The sequence below is a fragment of the Cervus canadensis genome, chromosome 10 (assembly GCF_019320065.1).
Source record: "Cervus canadensis isolate Bull #8, Minnesota chromosome 10, ASM1932006v1, whole genome shotgun sequence".
Taxonomy (NCBI): domain Eukaryota; kingdom Metazoa; phylum Chordata; class Mammalia; order Artiodactyla; family Cervidae; genus Cervus; species Cervus canadensis.
In genome coordinates, this window is record NC_057395.1 from 60,480,608 (window position 1) to 60,495,294 (window position 14,687).

Here is a 14,687-nt window from a genome sequence, read left to right on the forward strand (position 1 = left end):
CTGCAACCACACAGGCCTCTCAAGTTTACACTGTCATCTCCTCTTCCCCCAACTCTTCCCCCAAGAAAGGAGCCTTTGCACATACTGTTCCTTCTGTCTAGAATAGTCTTTCTCTATCTTTTTGTCTCTTTAATCCTCTCTTCCTCTAGAGCTCAGTTCAAGTGTTACTGTTTCCAAGAAACTGTCCTAGACCTGCTTCCCACATCTAGAGCAAGTTCCTCTTATTATACTATATCTTCTCATTTTCCTGATTATTTAATCAGTGTGTTCCCACTAGACCATAAGCTCCATGAGTATGTCTGTACACTATTGTGTCTTCAGAGCCCAGCATATAACCAATACCCAGTTTAGGAAGGAACAAATGAGCAAACGAACAAATGACTAGGCCAGGAGTCCCGCATCAGGTAGGTCCACTCTGACAGGCAGCCGTTAGACCAGGTGTGGTGGGTTCAGGCATTAGTACTGCCTGTGGGCTTTGGTTGGTCTCCTTTAGCTCGCCCCAGTTCCTCATCATCCCACTGGAATTGTCAGAATGGCTTCACATGGAAGCGCTGTTGGGTTTAGTCCCTGACTGCTTGGTGCCTGCTCACGGGACACCTGGCAGCAGATTTTTCTGAGGTCATAGCCACGCAAGGGTGTGCCAGTTGCTCATGTAAGAAGATGTTTTGGCTAAAAATCTCCAGTGCTGGTTTTTATGTTACCTCCCTCTCTGCCTAAACCAGGATCTGAAGATGCAGAAATAAATTATCTGCCTTTAAAGAGCTCATAATCACATAGCAGGGCAGAAACTTTAACCATCGGTACGTTGTGCAAAATCACATCACTGACATATGATGTGCAGAGGTGATGCTGGTGATAAAAATAGTATTTGTTGCCTTCCTACTCTGTGCCTGGTACTTTGTTTCTCACTGTAACCCTGTGAGATGGGTACTCTTATCCCCATTTTGCAGATGAGGAAATTGAGCCTCATCAAGGTTAAATTACTTTCCAGGACTGCTGAGCTAGTAAGCTGCAGAGCCACAGTTCAGTAATCCTCGCTTCACCATCATACGATGCTCCCTCTGTGCTGAGGGCAATCCAAGGAGAGAGACGAGCTCAGCCTCAAGGAGGTCAGGAAGGGCTTCCAGAGAGTGGAATAAAAGCTGAGCCTGCAGGTTGAGAAAGTTTCCCAGGAACGTGGGGCAGGGATTGGCAAAGGAAATGATAATGCAGCCCAGAGGCATGGAAAGGCGGGGCATGTGTGATGTGCCCTGAAGAGTCTGGGGTGCTAGAGCACAAACGGGAGGAGGGGCAACAGGCCCAGGGGTCAGGTAGGCAGGCTTGGCCTGAACAGGCAGGCTGGCACATTGAGTGTGCCAGGCTGCAGGACTGCTGGAAGCCTTCCAGGTGGGCCCTGTGTGTCTCCGTGGGTCTGCTGACCTCAGCAACCTCGGGGCTGAAGCTCTGAGCTCCATCTGTCTCTCTTATGGCAGGAGAGGTGCTGAGAGGGGACCGGATTGTCAACACCCCTTTCCAGGTTCTCATGAACAGCGAGAAGAAGTGTGAGGTTCTGTGCGGCCAGTCCAACAAGCCAGTGACCCTGACCGTGGAGCAGAGCCGGCTCGTGGCCGAGCGGATCTCAGAGGACTACTACGTCCACCTGTGAGTTGGCTTCTGCTCCCCCCAGCCTCGAGTTCCCCTGGGGGAGGGCCCTGAGGGAGCGGCGGTCCGAGGGACTGAGTGGGGCCTTGGGTTCCAGCATCGCAGACAACCTGCCCGTGGCCACCCGGCTAGAGCTGTACTCCAACCGCGACGGCGACGACAAGAAGAAGGAGAAAGACGTGCAGTTTGAGCACGGCTACCGGCTCGGCTTCACAGACGTCAACAAGGTACTGGAATGCCCTCTTGTGCGCAGAGGGCCGGGGAGCCACGCCTCAAAGGCATGAGCACTCAGGGCCACGGAGGAGGGGGAGACATGCGGCTCTAGGCTTATAGCAGGAAATACAGGGATGGCCATGGCAAGTTCCTCCTGGTGCCCCCAGGTGTGGTCTGTCGGAAGTTTGGGTGCTGGTGGGCACGGCACTGGCAGATGCTACAGAGGAAGTGGAAAGCACAGTGCCTAAAACGTCAGATTCTGTATAGCTGTATGATCATATGGATTATAAGAGTAATTCTGCCCACCCCACCCCCACCTTCAAAAAAAACCTGGAATTTCGTCAGTGTTAGAGAGCGAGCTAAGTGGTGGTCAAGAGCATCCAGGTTCTCTGGGTTTTGAATCCTACCTTACTAGTTGATGAGTGACCCTAATCCTGCTTCTTTCACCTCTCTAAGCTTTGTGTTCCTTTTCTATAAAATGTATGTGATAGCCACACCTGCCCTTTGGGGGGTCATGCAGACTAAATCAGATAATCTGTGTAAGCGCTCTGCAGCACAACCACTGAGAAATACGCTAGTGGTGCAGATTGTAACAGGGATTCTCTTATATTTGTCATTTTCTAGACTGTACACATATTACTTATTAGGGAATAAAGAACAAGCACATTTCTTTCGAGGCACGGTCACTGTCCTCCAAGGGCTTCTGTCATAACTGGGGCGAGAACTGACAGTGTGAGACCTTGGATCTTAAGTCCCAATCCCAATCCCATGGGCAGTGCCAGAGGAGTTCGGAGGAAGTGTACGTGCATTCAGGTTGTCACAGAGGAGGTGGGCCTTGAAAGCTAGATAGGCTTGAGCTGCGTGAAGTCGGGACGGCATTCTAGTTGAAGTGAATGCTGTGAACGGAGTTCAGGGTGGGGACCGTTCCTGAGGCAGGGAGAGATCCAGGGGAGCAGGTGAACTAACCTGCCTGAGAAGGTGATGACAGCCCAGCATGTCAGGGTTACAGGACAGAGGGCCTTGAATACCAGCCTGTGGCGTCTGGACTTTAATAAGCCCCACTGAGCCCTGGAGGGTTAGCGAGTAACAGACTGCTATGAGAGCAGTGTATTTGGAAGGTTGGTACGGCTGGGTCTGTTAAATGAGGGAAGGGACCGAATACCTGGCCTGTCTCTCCGTGTGGGTTTGCTGGTGGTTCCCTGGCTCCTAGCTCCTTTGTTCCCTCTGTTGCTCTGCTCAGATCTACCTGCACAATCACCTCTCGTTCATCCTCTACTACCACCGGGAAGACCTGGAAGAGGACCGGGAGCACACGTACCGCGTCGTCCGCTTCGAGGTGATTCCCCAGAGCATCAGGCTGGAGGGTGAGTGGGTAGGTGTGGCTAGAGGGCAGGGCTGGATGGGCCTGGGCTTTCCATACCCGGGGTCTCTGTGCCCTTGACTCCTGACGTGGCTGATAGGGGCCATGTGTGGCACAGGGGCCCAGCCAAGCTAGGGTCACTGCATTCCCGTTAGAGAAAGCAGGGACAAGGGGAGAACTGACAGGCTGAGTCCTGGCCTGGCACCTACCGGTTTACCCCCTCCCGGCCACCAGGGAGGTGTGTGCTGATTGTGATGGGAACCAGAGGCTCAGAGAGGTCGGTGACTTGGCCACGAGCAAACAGCAATCGGGCTTGGCTGGGCCCATCATAAGAGCCAGCCAGCTCAAGAACGGGGTGGGGGGGGCAGGGGGGCAGGGGGGCAGAGGTAGAGACAGAGCAGTTGGGCAGCCAGTTTCAGTGTCTGTGCTTCTGCGGGAGAGTGACTGGTGTAGACTAAAGTTGGCCCAGGGTCAGCCGTCCTGTGGGTATTTGAGAGCCTTGGCCCAGCCCTCTGGACCTGACTGAACCCCGTCCAGCTTCCCCTCGCCTGGCAGCCCTTGCTCACCACAGAGCACGCTTCCACTTAGTAGGCCTGGTCTTCTGTCCACCGTGGTGGTTTTGGGATTTTTTTTTTAAGGTGTGGAACCTGGTATTCAAACAAACAAAATCATACTCAGAAGTCTCTTGTAAAACATAGACTCTGGGCTTTCGGGGCACCAGACTGCCTCTCCTCCCGCCAGTGTCGTGGGCACAGCCTGACGTTTCCTGTGTGAGTGTTTAACAGCAGCTGCTGCCCCTGTGGTTCTTCAAGGTTAGAGACCCTGTCTTCTTTTCTCACTGTTTTTAGCCCAGGACCAGGCAGGTAGTAGGCACCTGCTTATTGTATGTTTGTTACTGAATGGACAATAGCAGGATGAATAGATGAGTAAATGAAGGGAGACGGTGACTGAAGACTGATTGCTCGAGCGCCGGGACTCTGGGGACTAAGGGAGCGATTCGGAAACGTGTGAGACAGTGGGCTGGTGGTGTTTGCATGTTGAATGGGACTGACTGAACGAGCAGGTGAATATTTGCTTTGAGTGAAGGAAGAATTTGTTTGACTAAACAGGGACTCAGACCCACTCACTGCACACACCCCTCTGCAGCCCCTGAGGCTCTTTGAAAAGTCAGGGCTCTGGGGAGCACAGTTTTAAAGCTGTTGTTGCCAGCTCTTCTCCCAGCCTCTTCTCAGCAGCACGCCACCCTTGTGTACACCCCCAGAACAGTCCCTGGGTAGTGGCACCCACCCTCCCAGGAACAGACTGAGTCTCTGTCTCTTGCAGACCTCAAAGCAGATGAGAAGAGCTCATGCACCCTGCCTGAGGGTACCAACTCCTCGCCCCAAGAAATTGACCCCAGCAAGGAGAATCAGCTGTACTTCACGTACTCTGTGCACTGGGAGGTGAGCCGGGGCTGCAGCCCACAGCTGTAGGGGAGGAGGGCTCGTCTGGGCGGGAGTGGTCAAGCAGGAGGCTTTACTCTCAAGCACTTCCTCCCCACCGCCAGGAAAGTGACATCAAGTGGGCCTCTCGCTGGGACACTTACCTCACCATGAGTGATGTGCAGATCCACTGGTTTTCTATCATTAACTCCGTCGTGGTGGTCTTCTTCCTGTCAGGTGAGAGCTGTGGGCTGGAGGGTGGAGAGAACAAGGGGCTGAGGTGTCACATCGCTCACGGGGGACTTCTAGGGTGTTCTTGGAGCCAAGGGTGGGTCAGAAATGGACAGCAGGGCTCTGTGGGGGCATCAGGCACACAGAGGTGAACAAGACTCAGCCTCCACTCTGGAGGGCTCCCCAGGGAAGACCATGCCTCTCTTCACATACACTTTCACTGCTTCATTCAACAAGGGTTTGTCATTGCTCACTGTTTTTGGGCCCCAGCCACGTGCTGGATATGGTGTTGAGCAAACCTAACCCAGACTCTGCCCTCACAGTCTGTACTCGGGTGGCAGGAGAGAGACAGAAAAGCCCTGGGGTGATGGAGTTCCAGGTAGTACTAAGTGAGGAGGGGTGAAGGCTGCCTTAAAGAAGACCTCTCAACAAGGAGCCGCATTCAGAAACCCAGGGAAGGACTCTTCTAGCCAGGGTCACACGGCCCTGCTGTGGGACAAACTTGGTGAGAAGCCAGATGACAGGAGGGCGGGGGGGCAGTGGACATAACTGATCTTTTCAGTATCAGAGAGGAAGTAAAGATAATGCTGTCTTCATTAAACATTTACCCTGGGACCAGCTGTGGTGCTAATAAATACTTCACAAGCCTCCCCCTCCTTCCAGCCAAGCCTAAAAGCATTAAGTTAGCTCAGGGTTCAATAATCCGTTGTCTTAGCCGCTATACCGCTGCCTAGAGAGAAACAGCCCATGCCAGTGCTGGTGGGAGCCTCTGAACTGTTTGGGGTGTGTCAAGAGATGTCTTGAAGTGTGAGTAGGAGTTAAGGCAAAAGGAGTAGCCTGGGTTATAGGCACACAGGTGAGAGGGAGATGGGCCATGACCTGATAACCAAAAGCAATAAATAATCAGAGAGGTGAGCCTGGGGAAGTTAGAAGGACCAGTCACTGGAGGAACAGGGATGCTGTTCTCCCTAGAGTGGAAGCAATGTCCTGTGACAGCCCCCACCAATCCCAGCAGCTCATTCCCCCCCCACACACTTGAGGGGTGACCCTCTGTTTGCTCCTCCCCTGGTCGCTGAGCTGGAGCCCTGCCCAGGACAGGACCTGAGGCCACTGCATAGCTAGTTCCCACTCGAGAAAGCCACACGTGCTGGGGGGACCAGCAGCACAGAAGACTCAGCTGGCAGTGCTGACGGCTTCTCTTCCTCCCCTGCCCCACCACCCCATTTGTTTCAGGCATCCTGAGCATGATTATCATTCGGACCTTGAGGAAGGACATCGCCAACTATAACAAGGAGGATGACATTGTACGAGGTCTTGGCTGGGGAGGGATGGACTTGCAGAGGGAGGGCAATCTAGCAGCAGAGCTCCAGGCCTCCCAGACCAGGACTGGGGGTGGGGGTGGAGGGTTGTATGATCATTCATAGCATAAACCTTGAAAGCATTGAAAAGGAAAACAAAACGTTTAATGACTCAAAGTGATTGGGATAGATTTTCTCATTTTATTTTCCTTTTTTATTTTATTTTATGTATCTATTTTTGTCTGTGCTGGCTCTTCATTGCTCCACACAGACTTTCTCTCGTTATGGCGATCAAGGGCCACTCTCCATTGCAGTTCAAGGCCTTATTGTGGTGGCTTCTCTTTTTGCCGAGCACAGACTGTAGGGCGCACAGACTTAGTTGCCCTGCAGCATGTGGCATCTTCCCAGGCCAGGGATTGAACCTTTGTTTCCTGCATTGGCAGGCAAATTCTTAACCACGGGACCACCAGGGAAGTCCAGCTTTCTAATGTCCAAGCTTACATAATGGAAGAAAACTGGATTGATTTGATGACATACAAATATTGTATGATATTTGATTGATATTGATTTGATATATATAATCCTGTATGTCAAATAAACAAAACAGAAAGGTGAAATGGCAAACAATTATGCAACAAATTTTTTAGAAGATGATAGTTACACAATATTGTAAAGTAATTATCCTCCAATTAAAAATAAATGTTTTTAAAAAGGAAGATGATAGTTAAAAGAACTGGTATAAAATCTCTTAAAATAAAAGAACACTAAAATTCTCTAATGTGCTGATGAACAAAAAATACAGACAAGAATACATGGCTAATAAACATGTGAAAAAGTGTTTTTATCTTAGGCATAAGTCCCCAACATGGGCTTCCTTGGTGGTTAAGAATCCACCTCCCCATGCAGGCGATGCGGGATCAATCCCTGGGTCGGGAAGAGCCCCTGTGGAAGGAAATGGCAATGCGTTCCAGTATTCTTGCCTGGGAAATCCCATGGGTAGAGGAACCTGGCAGGCTGTAGTCCATGGGGTTTCAAAAGAGTTGGACACAACTTGGCAACTAAACCACAACATCAGGCCCCCCACATGCAGTTTCAATCATGAGAAGACAGTTCTGGACCTTCAAATTAGCCCAGCTCTGTGTATATAGTGTTAATTGTTGGCAAGGTTAGTGTGAAATAAGCACCTTTCATGCCAGCTGTGCAAGTGTAAGCTGGTAGTTTCCTGAAAAGTAGTTAATTGACAGTAAGTTTCATAAACTGTCAAAAAGTTAACTTTTTTTTTTTTTTTTTAATTTTTGGCCCCACCATGTGGCATGTGGGATCTTAGTTCCCTGAGCATCAAAACCATAAAAATTTGATATAGAAATATTTATAGCAGACTTCTTCATAATTTAAATAAGCTGAATATAGCCTGATATCTCATAATAATAACTTGGGTATAGTATAATATAGCTGTACAATTTAATGAAAAATTGTATAGCTATTAAATAGTCATTGTAGAGAGTGTTTACTGGCATGAGGTAATGCTTATTACCATCCCTCAGCTGAAAATAATCAAATCAATACAGTATGATCCCAGTTTTACTGTTAAAAGCTATATACACATACTCACATGTCCCTATCTAAAGGGCTAAGGAAATAGATCAAAACACCGGTATTATTAAGTATATAAATCATTTTCTGTATTTTTCTGGTTTATTTTTTAATCCTTAAATGTTTACGAATTATATATTTTTTATTCAGTCTTTCTGGATTTTTAAAAAATGATGATACACATTTACTACTTTTTGTTCATTTCAGTATCATACCAAAGAATTTTTTTTTTTACTTTATTACACATGTAAGAGCACGTACAGACATACCTCAGAGATATTGTGGACTCAGTCCTAGGCCATCACAATAAAGTGATTATTACAATAAAGCAAGTGAGACAAATTTTTGGTTTCCCAGTGCCTATGAAAGTTATGTTTATACTATACTGTGGTCTATTAAGTGTGCAGTAGCAGTATGTCTGAAGAAGTACCTTAATTTAAAAATCCTTTAGGGCTAAAAAATGCTAACCAGCATCTGAGCTTTTACCTAGTCATTATCTTTATCTGGCCTCAACGTTAATGGCTGCTGACTGATCAGGGTGGTAGCTGCTGAAGCTTGGGGTGGGTGTGGCAATTTCTTAAAATAAGACAGCAGTGAAATTTGCTAAAGTTTCACAGCATCCTCACCAGGAGTAGATTCCATCTCAAGAAATCATTTTCTTTGCTCATCCATTAGAAATAGCCCCTTACCTATTAAAATTTCATTGTGAGATGGCAGCAATTCAGTCCAGTCCTTAGGCTCCACTTCTAGTTCTCTTGCTGCTTCCACTGGATCTGCAATTACTTCTGAAATCTTGAACCCCACAATTTCATCCATGAAGCTTGGAATCAACTTTGTCAAAACTTTTATTAATGTTCATATTTTGACCTCTTCCTATGAATCAGTAATGTTCTTAATGGCATCTAGAGTAATGAATCCTGGAACTCCCCTGGTGGTCCAGTGGTTTAGACACCGTGCTTCCAAGGCAGGTTGTGCAGGGTCAATGTCTTGTTGGGGAACTAAGATTCCATACAGTGCACAGTTCAACCAAAAAAAAAAAAAGCCAATAGCATTAGAATGGTGAATCCTTTCCAGAAGGTTTTCAATTTACTTCGCCCAGATCCATCAGAGGAATCACACTGTCTTATGGCAGCTATAACCTTATGAAGTACGCTTCTTAAATAAGACTGCAAAGTCAAAATAATGCCTTGACCCATGGGCTGCAGGATGGATGTTAGCGGGCATGAAGATAACATTAATCTCATTGTACATCTCCAGCAGAACTCCTGGGTGATCAGGTACTTTGTCAACGAGCAGTAATATTTTGAAAGAATTCTTTTTTTTCTGAGCAGTAGGTCTCAACAGTGGACTTAAAGTATTCAGTAAATCACATTGTAAACAGATGTGTTGTCATCCAGGCAGAGTAGACTTAAAGTAATTCTTCAGGGCCCCAGGATTTTTGGGATGGTAAATGAGCACTGGCTTCAACTTAAAGTCACCAGCTACATGAGCCTCTAACAGAGTCAGGCTGTCCTTTGAAGCCAGGCATTAACTTCTCCTCTATAGCTATGAAAGCATAGATGGCATCTTCTTCCAATCAAAGGTTGTTTTGTCTGTATTGAAAATCTGTTTAGTGTAGCTAGATCTTCTGGGTAATTCACTGCAGCTTCTCCATCATCACTTGCTTCACTTTGTACTTTTTTGTTATAGAAATGGGCTTTTCTCCTTAAGCCTCATGAACCAACCTCTGCTAACTTCAGACTTTTCTTCTGTAGCTTCCTCACCTTTCTCAGCCTTCACACAATTAAAGAGGGTTGGGCCTTGCTCTGGATGAGGCTTTGGTTTAAGGGGATCTTATGGCTGGTTTGATCTCTCCAGACCACTCAGACTTTCTCCATAACAGCTAAATAGCTGCTTTGCTTTCTTATCATTCCTATATTCACCAGAGTTTCACTTTTAATTTCCTTCAAGAACTTTTCTTTTGCGTTCACAACTTGGCTGATTATTTGATGCAAGAGGTCTAGTTTTGGGCCTGTCTGAGCTTTTGACAGGCTTTCCTCTCTAGCTTAATCATTTCTAGCTTTTGATTTAAAGTGAGAGGCGTGTAACTCTTCCTTTCACTTATACGTTTAGAGGCCATTGTATGGTTATTAATTGGCCTAATGTCAATATTGTTATGTCTCAGGGAGTAGTGAGGCTGGAGAAGAGGGAAAGAGATGGAGCAGTTGGTTGGTGGAGCAGTCAGACCGCACGTTTGATTGTTTGCCATCTTTATGTTTTTGGCAGCCCCAAACCACTGCAGTAGTAATGTCAAAGATCACTGATCCTTGGTGGTCCAGTGTCTAGGACTCTGTACTCCCAATGCAGCGGGCCCAGGTTCCATCCCTGGTCGGGGAACTAGAGCCCACATGCCACAACTAAAGATCCTGCATGCCGCAACCTGTGTGCCACAGCTAAGACCCGGTGCTGCCAAATAAGTAAATAATTTAAAAAAAAAAGAGAGATCACTGAGAATAGATCACTGTAGCAAATATAATAATAATGAAAAGTTTTGAAATAGTGCGAAAATCACTGAAGTGTGATACAAAGACACGAAGTGAGGAAATGCTTTTGGAAAAACGGTGCCAGTAGACTTGCTTGCTGCAGGTTGCTACAGACCTTCACTTCGTAAAAATTACAGTACCTGTGAAGTGCTGTAAAATTAAGCACAGTAAAATAAGGTGTGCTTTTATCACTTTTTTTTTCATTTATTTTTATTAGTTGGAGGCTAATTACTTTATAATATTGTAGTGGTTTTTGCCATACATTGACATGAATCAGCCATGGATTTACATGTGTTTCCCATCCCGATCCCCCCTCCCGCCTCCCTCCCCATCCCATCCCTCTGGGTCTTCTCAGTGCACCAGCCCTGAGCACTTGTCTCATGCATCCAACCTGGGCTGGTGATCTGTTTCACCCTTGATAGTATACTTGTTTCAGTGCTATTCTCTCAGAACATTATATCACTTTTATAATCAGTAAAAAAAAAAAAAAAAAACTTGCTTCTAAATATACCATTCAAAAACTGTCACAGCATTTTAGTGTGTTGGTTTACATTATTTTTCCGTTCAGTAGGTTTTTGGCATATGGGGAGGAAATTTTCCTTTCATATGGCTGTCTGCTCATGTTAGTGGCGTCCTTTCCCCACATGACAGTTCTCTGGGAAGTACTGTCTCACTCACACTCCTGTGTAAGAGTGGAGCTGGTAGACACGTCTAAGGGACCCTCAGCCCCTATCAGAGGGTGGGGGTCCTAGGGTGGTCCCTGCAGGAGCTGCCTCCTCCAGAGCCCAGAGCCTCACTCTCTGGCCCTTTGCTGCAGGAAGACACCATGGAAGAGTCTGGCTGGAAGCTGGTGCATGGAGACGTCTTCAGGCCCCCCCAGTACCCCATGATCCTCAGCTCCCTGCTGGGCTCAGGCATTCAGCTCTTCTGTATGATCCTCATCGTCATCTGTGAGTGGGCCTGCGGGGCTGGGGTGGGGTGGGGGAAGCAGCACAGGCCTGAGTCTGAGGAGTGGGCTTCCCTGCCTGGGGCAGGGGGATTTGTCAGCCTCTCTGGGCCAGACAGAAGCATCTGTCCCAGCAGAAGGGCTGGTCCTCTCAGCCACAGGCCCCAGTGCTTTGCTCCTCAGATCTTCCCAGCACCATCCATAGCCCCTCCACAGCCACACCGCCAGCGAAGCCACGGATCAGCACGGGGAGGTTGGCCTCCTTTTGCAGCCAGGCATTATATGACCTACCCCTTTCCACGCCAGGATTAGACTGGAATCAGGTCTCTTTTCTCAGAAAACACCCCCCAAATGATTATATAGTGGTTATAGGCAGTACTGAAGTCAGTCTGCCTACTTTTCTTTTTTTGCTGACGTATAGTAACTGCTGCACCCCTCTGAACCCCAGCTAAGACCCAGTCTTCTCCTGTAGAGAGGAGGGCCAAGGGAGCCTCATCTAGCCTCACCTGCGCCAGGGCCCTGTCAGCCGGCCCGGATGGGGCCCTGGGGCCTAGAGACCCTGACTTTCCCTTTCTCCCCACTCCCTCCTCAGTTGTGGCCATGCTTGGGATGCTATCACCCTCCAGCCGGGGAGCGCTCATGACCACGGCCTGCTTCCTCTTCATGTTCATGGGGTAGGTGTGTCTGAGGGGCTCAGGGCTGACTCAGGCAGCCTCCGCTTCAGCTAACAGGTCTCCTTGGTGTGGACCCCCGCCATTTCCCCACAGGGTGTTTGGTGGATTTTCAGCCGGCCGTCTGTACCGCACTCTGAAGGGCCATCGGTGGAAGAAAGGGGCCTTCTGTGTAAGTGTCCCACATCCCCTCCCTGTGCTGGTGGGGAGCCGAGGCGCTTCCTCCTGGGCTCCTCGGGAGCAGCAGAGGCACGTCCTGGGGGGTGTTCAAGGCCAGAGGCTGGGCAGCAGCACGAGGGGTGGGAGGGGTGCACCCAAGCAGGAGCCCTGGGCTCTCACCTCACCCATGGGTGCTTACCTCTGAAGGCCTTAGTTGCCATATTGATGAAAAGAGGGAATTGAAATAAGGTGATTTTTAGCCTGTGTTGTCCCATGGCTCAAGAACAAGTAGAAATAGGGGATTCAGAATAATAGGAGTTAGGCACCAAGCCCAGGTGTCAAAAGTTTAAGGTCAAAACCTGATCAGCAGGGCTGCTGGGAGAACACACTGCCCAGCAGAGTAAAGAGAGAATTATCTGCCACAGGTGGGAGAGGCCGGGCCCCACGTCCCTGTCGGCCTGCTTGCCAGAATTGGTGCCGCCGTTCCTCTTGAGTAGGGTCAGCTCCTGACAATCACTGTCCTGGTGGTGAGGAGAGTTCTTGGCAGCAGAAGAGAGAGCACCTGGGAAACAAGAGGACACCTAGGAGTCCTGAGCCCCTTCTAGAGCAAGCGAGCCCTTAGAGGACCAGGGAAACCCCTGGTGCCAAACTGGGAAAAGCCTCTAGACCCAGCCTTCTGAAACCATTCTCATAGCTTTCGAAAACTCAGGGGAACTCAGGCTAGCCCAACTCTAGCTAACACTCCTGGCGCTTAGGAAGCCCTCAGTATGGAAGAGCTTAAAAATTGTTCTGGAAAGATCAAAAAAGTTTCCTGAATTCGTCATGCATCAGGTGTTTTTCTCAGGCTGCTATGAATGCTTGATGCATCAGATGTTTTCCTTGGGCTGCTGTGTACTGAGAACCAGGGATGTTCAGAACTGTAAAACCCAGCCCTCTTCTCCCCTGGTGAGACTTCACTGATGAAGTCTCCCACCAGATACCCTCCAAGTCTCCCTGGGTGGGTCCCAGCACAAACCCTGTCTGCCAGCATCCACCCAGGCCCCAAGGCAGACACCTGGGTGGCTGCCTGCCCTCATCTATCAAGTGTGGATGGATCTCCTGCCAACTAGCGCATGAGTTCCTTCCCATCTCCATCCCTAGGACTCTTGGCCACATTCAGGCATCTTTGCCTTTCTTATGGACCCTTGGCTACGCTAGACCTCCCTAGTTTCCCTGCAAGATTGTGACCCATCCCTGGTATGGAGCTCTGCCCACCTTCCCAGGCGGGCCTCTGCTCCAGTCATGCAGGTGTATGACCACGCCTCTCTTCTGGCACCTGTGTGGGTGGCTAAGTCTTAGCTACCTCCTCCTTCCCTGATTCTGACTTCAGTGTCCTCCTTGGCACCCCAAAAGGGCCAGGGCAAAGCCTTGTGCCTACGAGTGCCACATGTGTTATTCTCCATTTGTGGATCTGAACTTTTCCCCTGTTCTTCCTCATATCTAGCACAGTGGCCAGTCCATAAATTTCAGCCAGGAGGACAGACAAGGAATTCCCTGCTACACAGCAGAATAAACCAGGACAGACAGGAAGGAGGAAATGACATTTGAGCTGGGCTTTGGAGAGGAGAGTTTCCATTGGATGGAAGCAGCCAGCAGGGCAGCCTCAGGTTCTAGAATCTCCTGGATCCCAGTCCTGGCCCAGTTCTCTCTTTGGTTGGTAACCTTGACCAGCTCTCTGAGCCTTGGTTTCCTCATCTATCCACAGGGCGCTGGTGTCTCCAGGTTGTTGTGTGGATGCAAGGAGACTGTACATGGCAGGTCACCAGTTCAGCATTGACACTCAGGAAGCGGATACCTGAGATGCTATTAACTGTACCTTTGATAAAGGGCCAGAGTCAGAGACATGGAGGGGCAGTGGCCAGTTAGTGAGTGTGGGAGGCTATGGGCCAAAGATAAATAAAACTGGCCATGAGGCTGAGCGCCAGATTGCAGGGCGCTTCCGGCATTGTGACCGGCAACTCTCTTGGGTGCTCAGAAGCCACAGTAGTGAAGAAGGCTCAACTGTGAGTCTAAAGCTTTGGTTCACTGTGCCTGAGCCCTAGCCCCAGAGATCCTGACTGGATAGAATACCCCACAGGGTGTCAGAGGCGGGGCCTCTGCAGTCAGACAGCCGGGGTCTGAACCTCTGCTACACCCTTAGCTGACTGTATGAAGTTAGCATGGGGGTTATTTAACATCGCTGGGCCTCACTGTCCTCTTCTTAAAAAGAGCTGGTGGTGGTCCTTCCCATCTAGGCCTGTAGTGAGGGTTAGGTGAGATCATGCACTTGGAGGCCAGCACCTGCCGCCCTTAAGCCTCAGTTAAAGCTTCCCCACCACTCCAGACAGTTTAGGTTGAGGTGCAGACCAATGTGTTTACTAGAGTTTTATCTGGTCACTCCTATTCAACAAATGCTTACTGAGCACAGTGTGCTCTGAGTGCTGGGAGCACATCGTGAGCAGGACATGGTCCTCCCGAGACCTCACATCTGTGGGGTCACAACAGCATGAGATCACCAACTTGAGTGAGGGCAAGGGAGGAGCGGTCCAGGGATCTAAAAGGACAGAACAGGAGGCCCGCGTCGTCTCGAGGTCAGGGAGTGCTTTCTGGAAGG

At 49.2% G+C, this 14,687-nt stretch overlaps 1 protein-coding gene across 2 annotated transcripts in view; it reads left to right on the top strand.

Moving 5' to 3' along the window:
* Nucleotides 1–14,687, top strand: part of TM9SF4 (transmembrane 9 superfamily member 4) — a 51,106-nt gene that overhangs the window by 26,595 nt on the left and 9,824 nt on the right. For both annotated transcript variants that reach the window (XM_043479226.1, XM_043479224.1), the window contains 9 exons: nt 1,473–1,641; nt 1,739–1,868; nt 3,095–3,218; nt 4,538–4,656; nt 4,761–4,872; nt 6,100–6,170; nt 11,097–11,229; nt 11,818–11,899; nt 11,993–12,068. In XM_043479226.1, the coding sequence (XP_043335161.1) occupies nt 1,473–1,641; nt 1,739–1,868; nt 3,095–3,218; nt 4,538–4,656; nt 4,761–4,872; nt 6,100–6,170; nt 11,097–11,229; nt 11,818–11,899; nt 11,993–12,068 (1,016 nt within the window). The remainder of the gene's footprint in view (nt 1–1,472; nt 1,642–1,738; nt 1,869–3,094; nt 3,219–4,537; nt 4,657–4,760; nt 4,873–6,099; nt 6,171–11,096; nt 11,230–11,817; nt 11,900–11,992; nt 12,069–14,687) is intronic.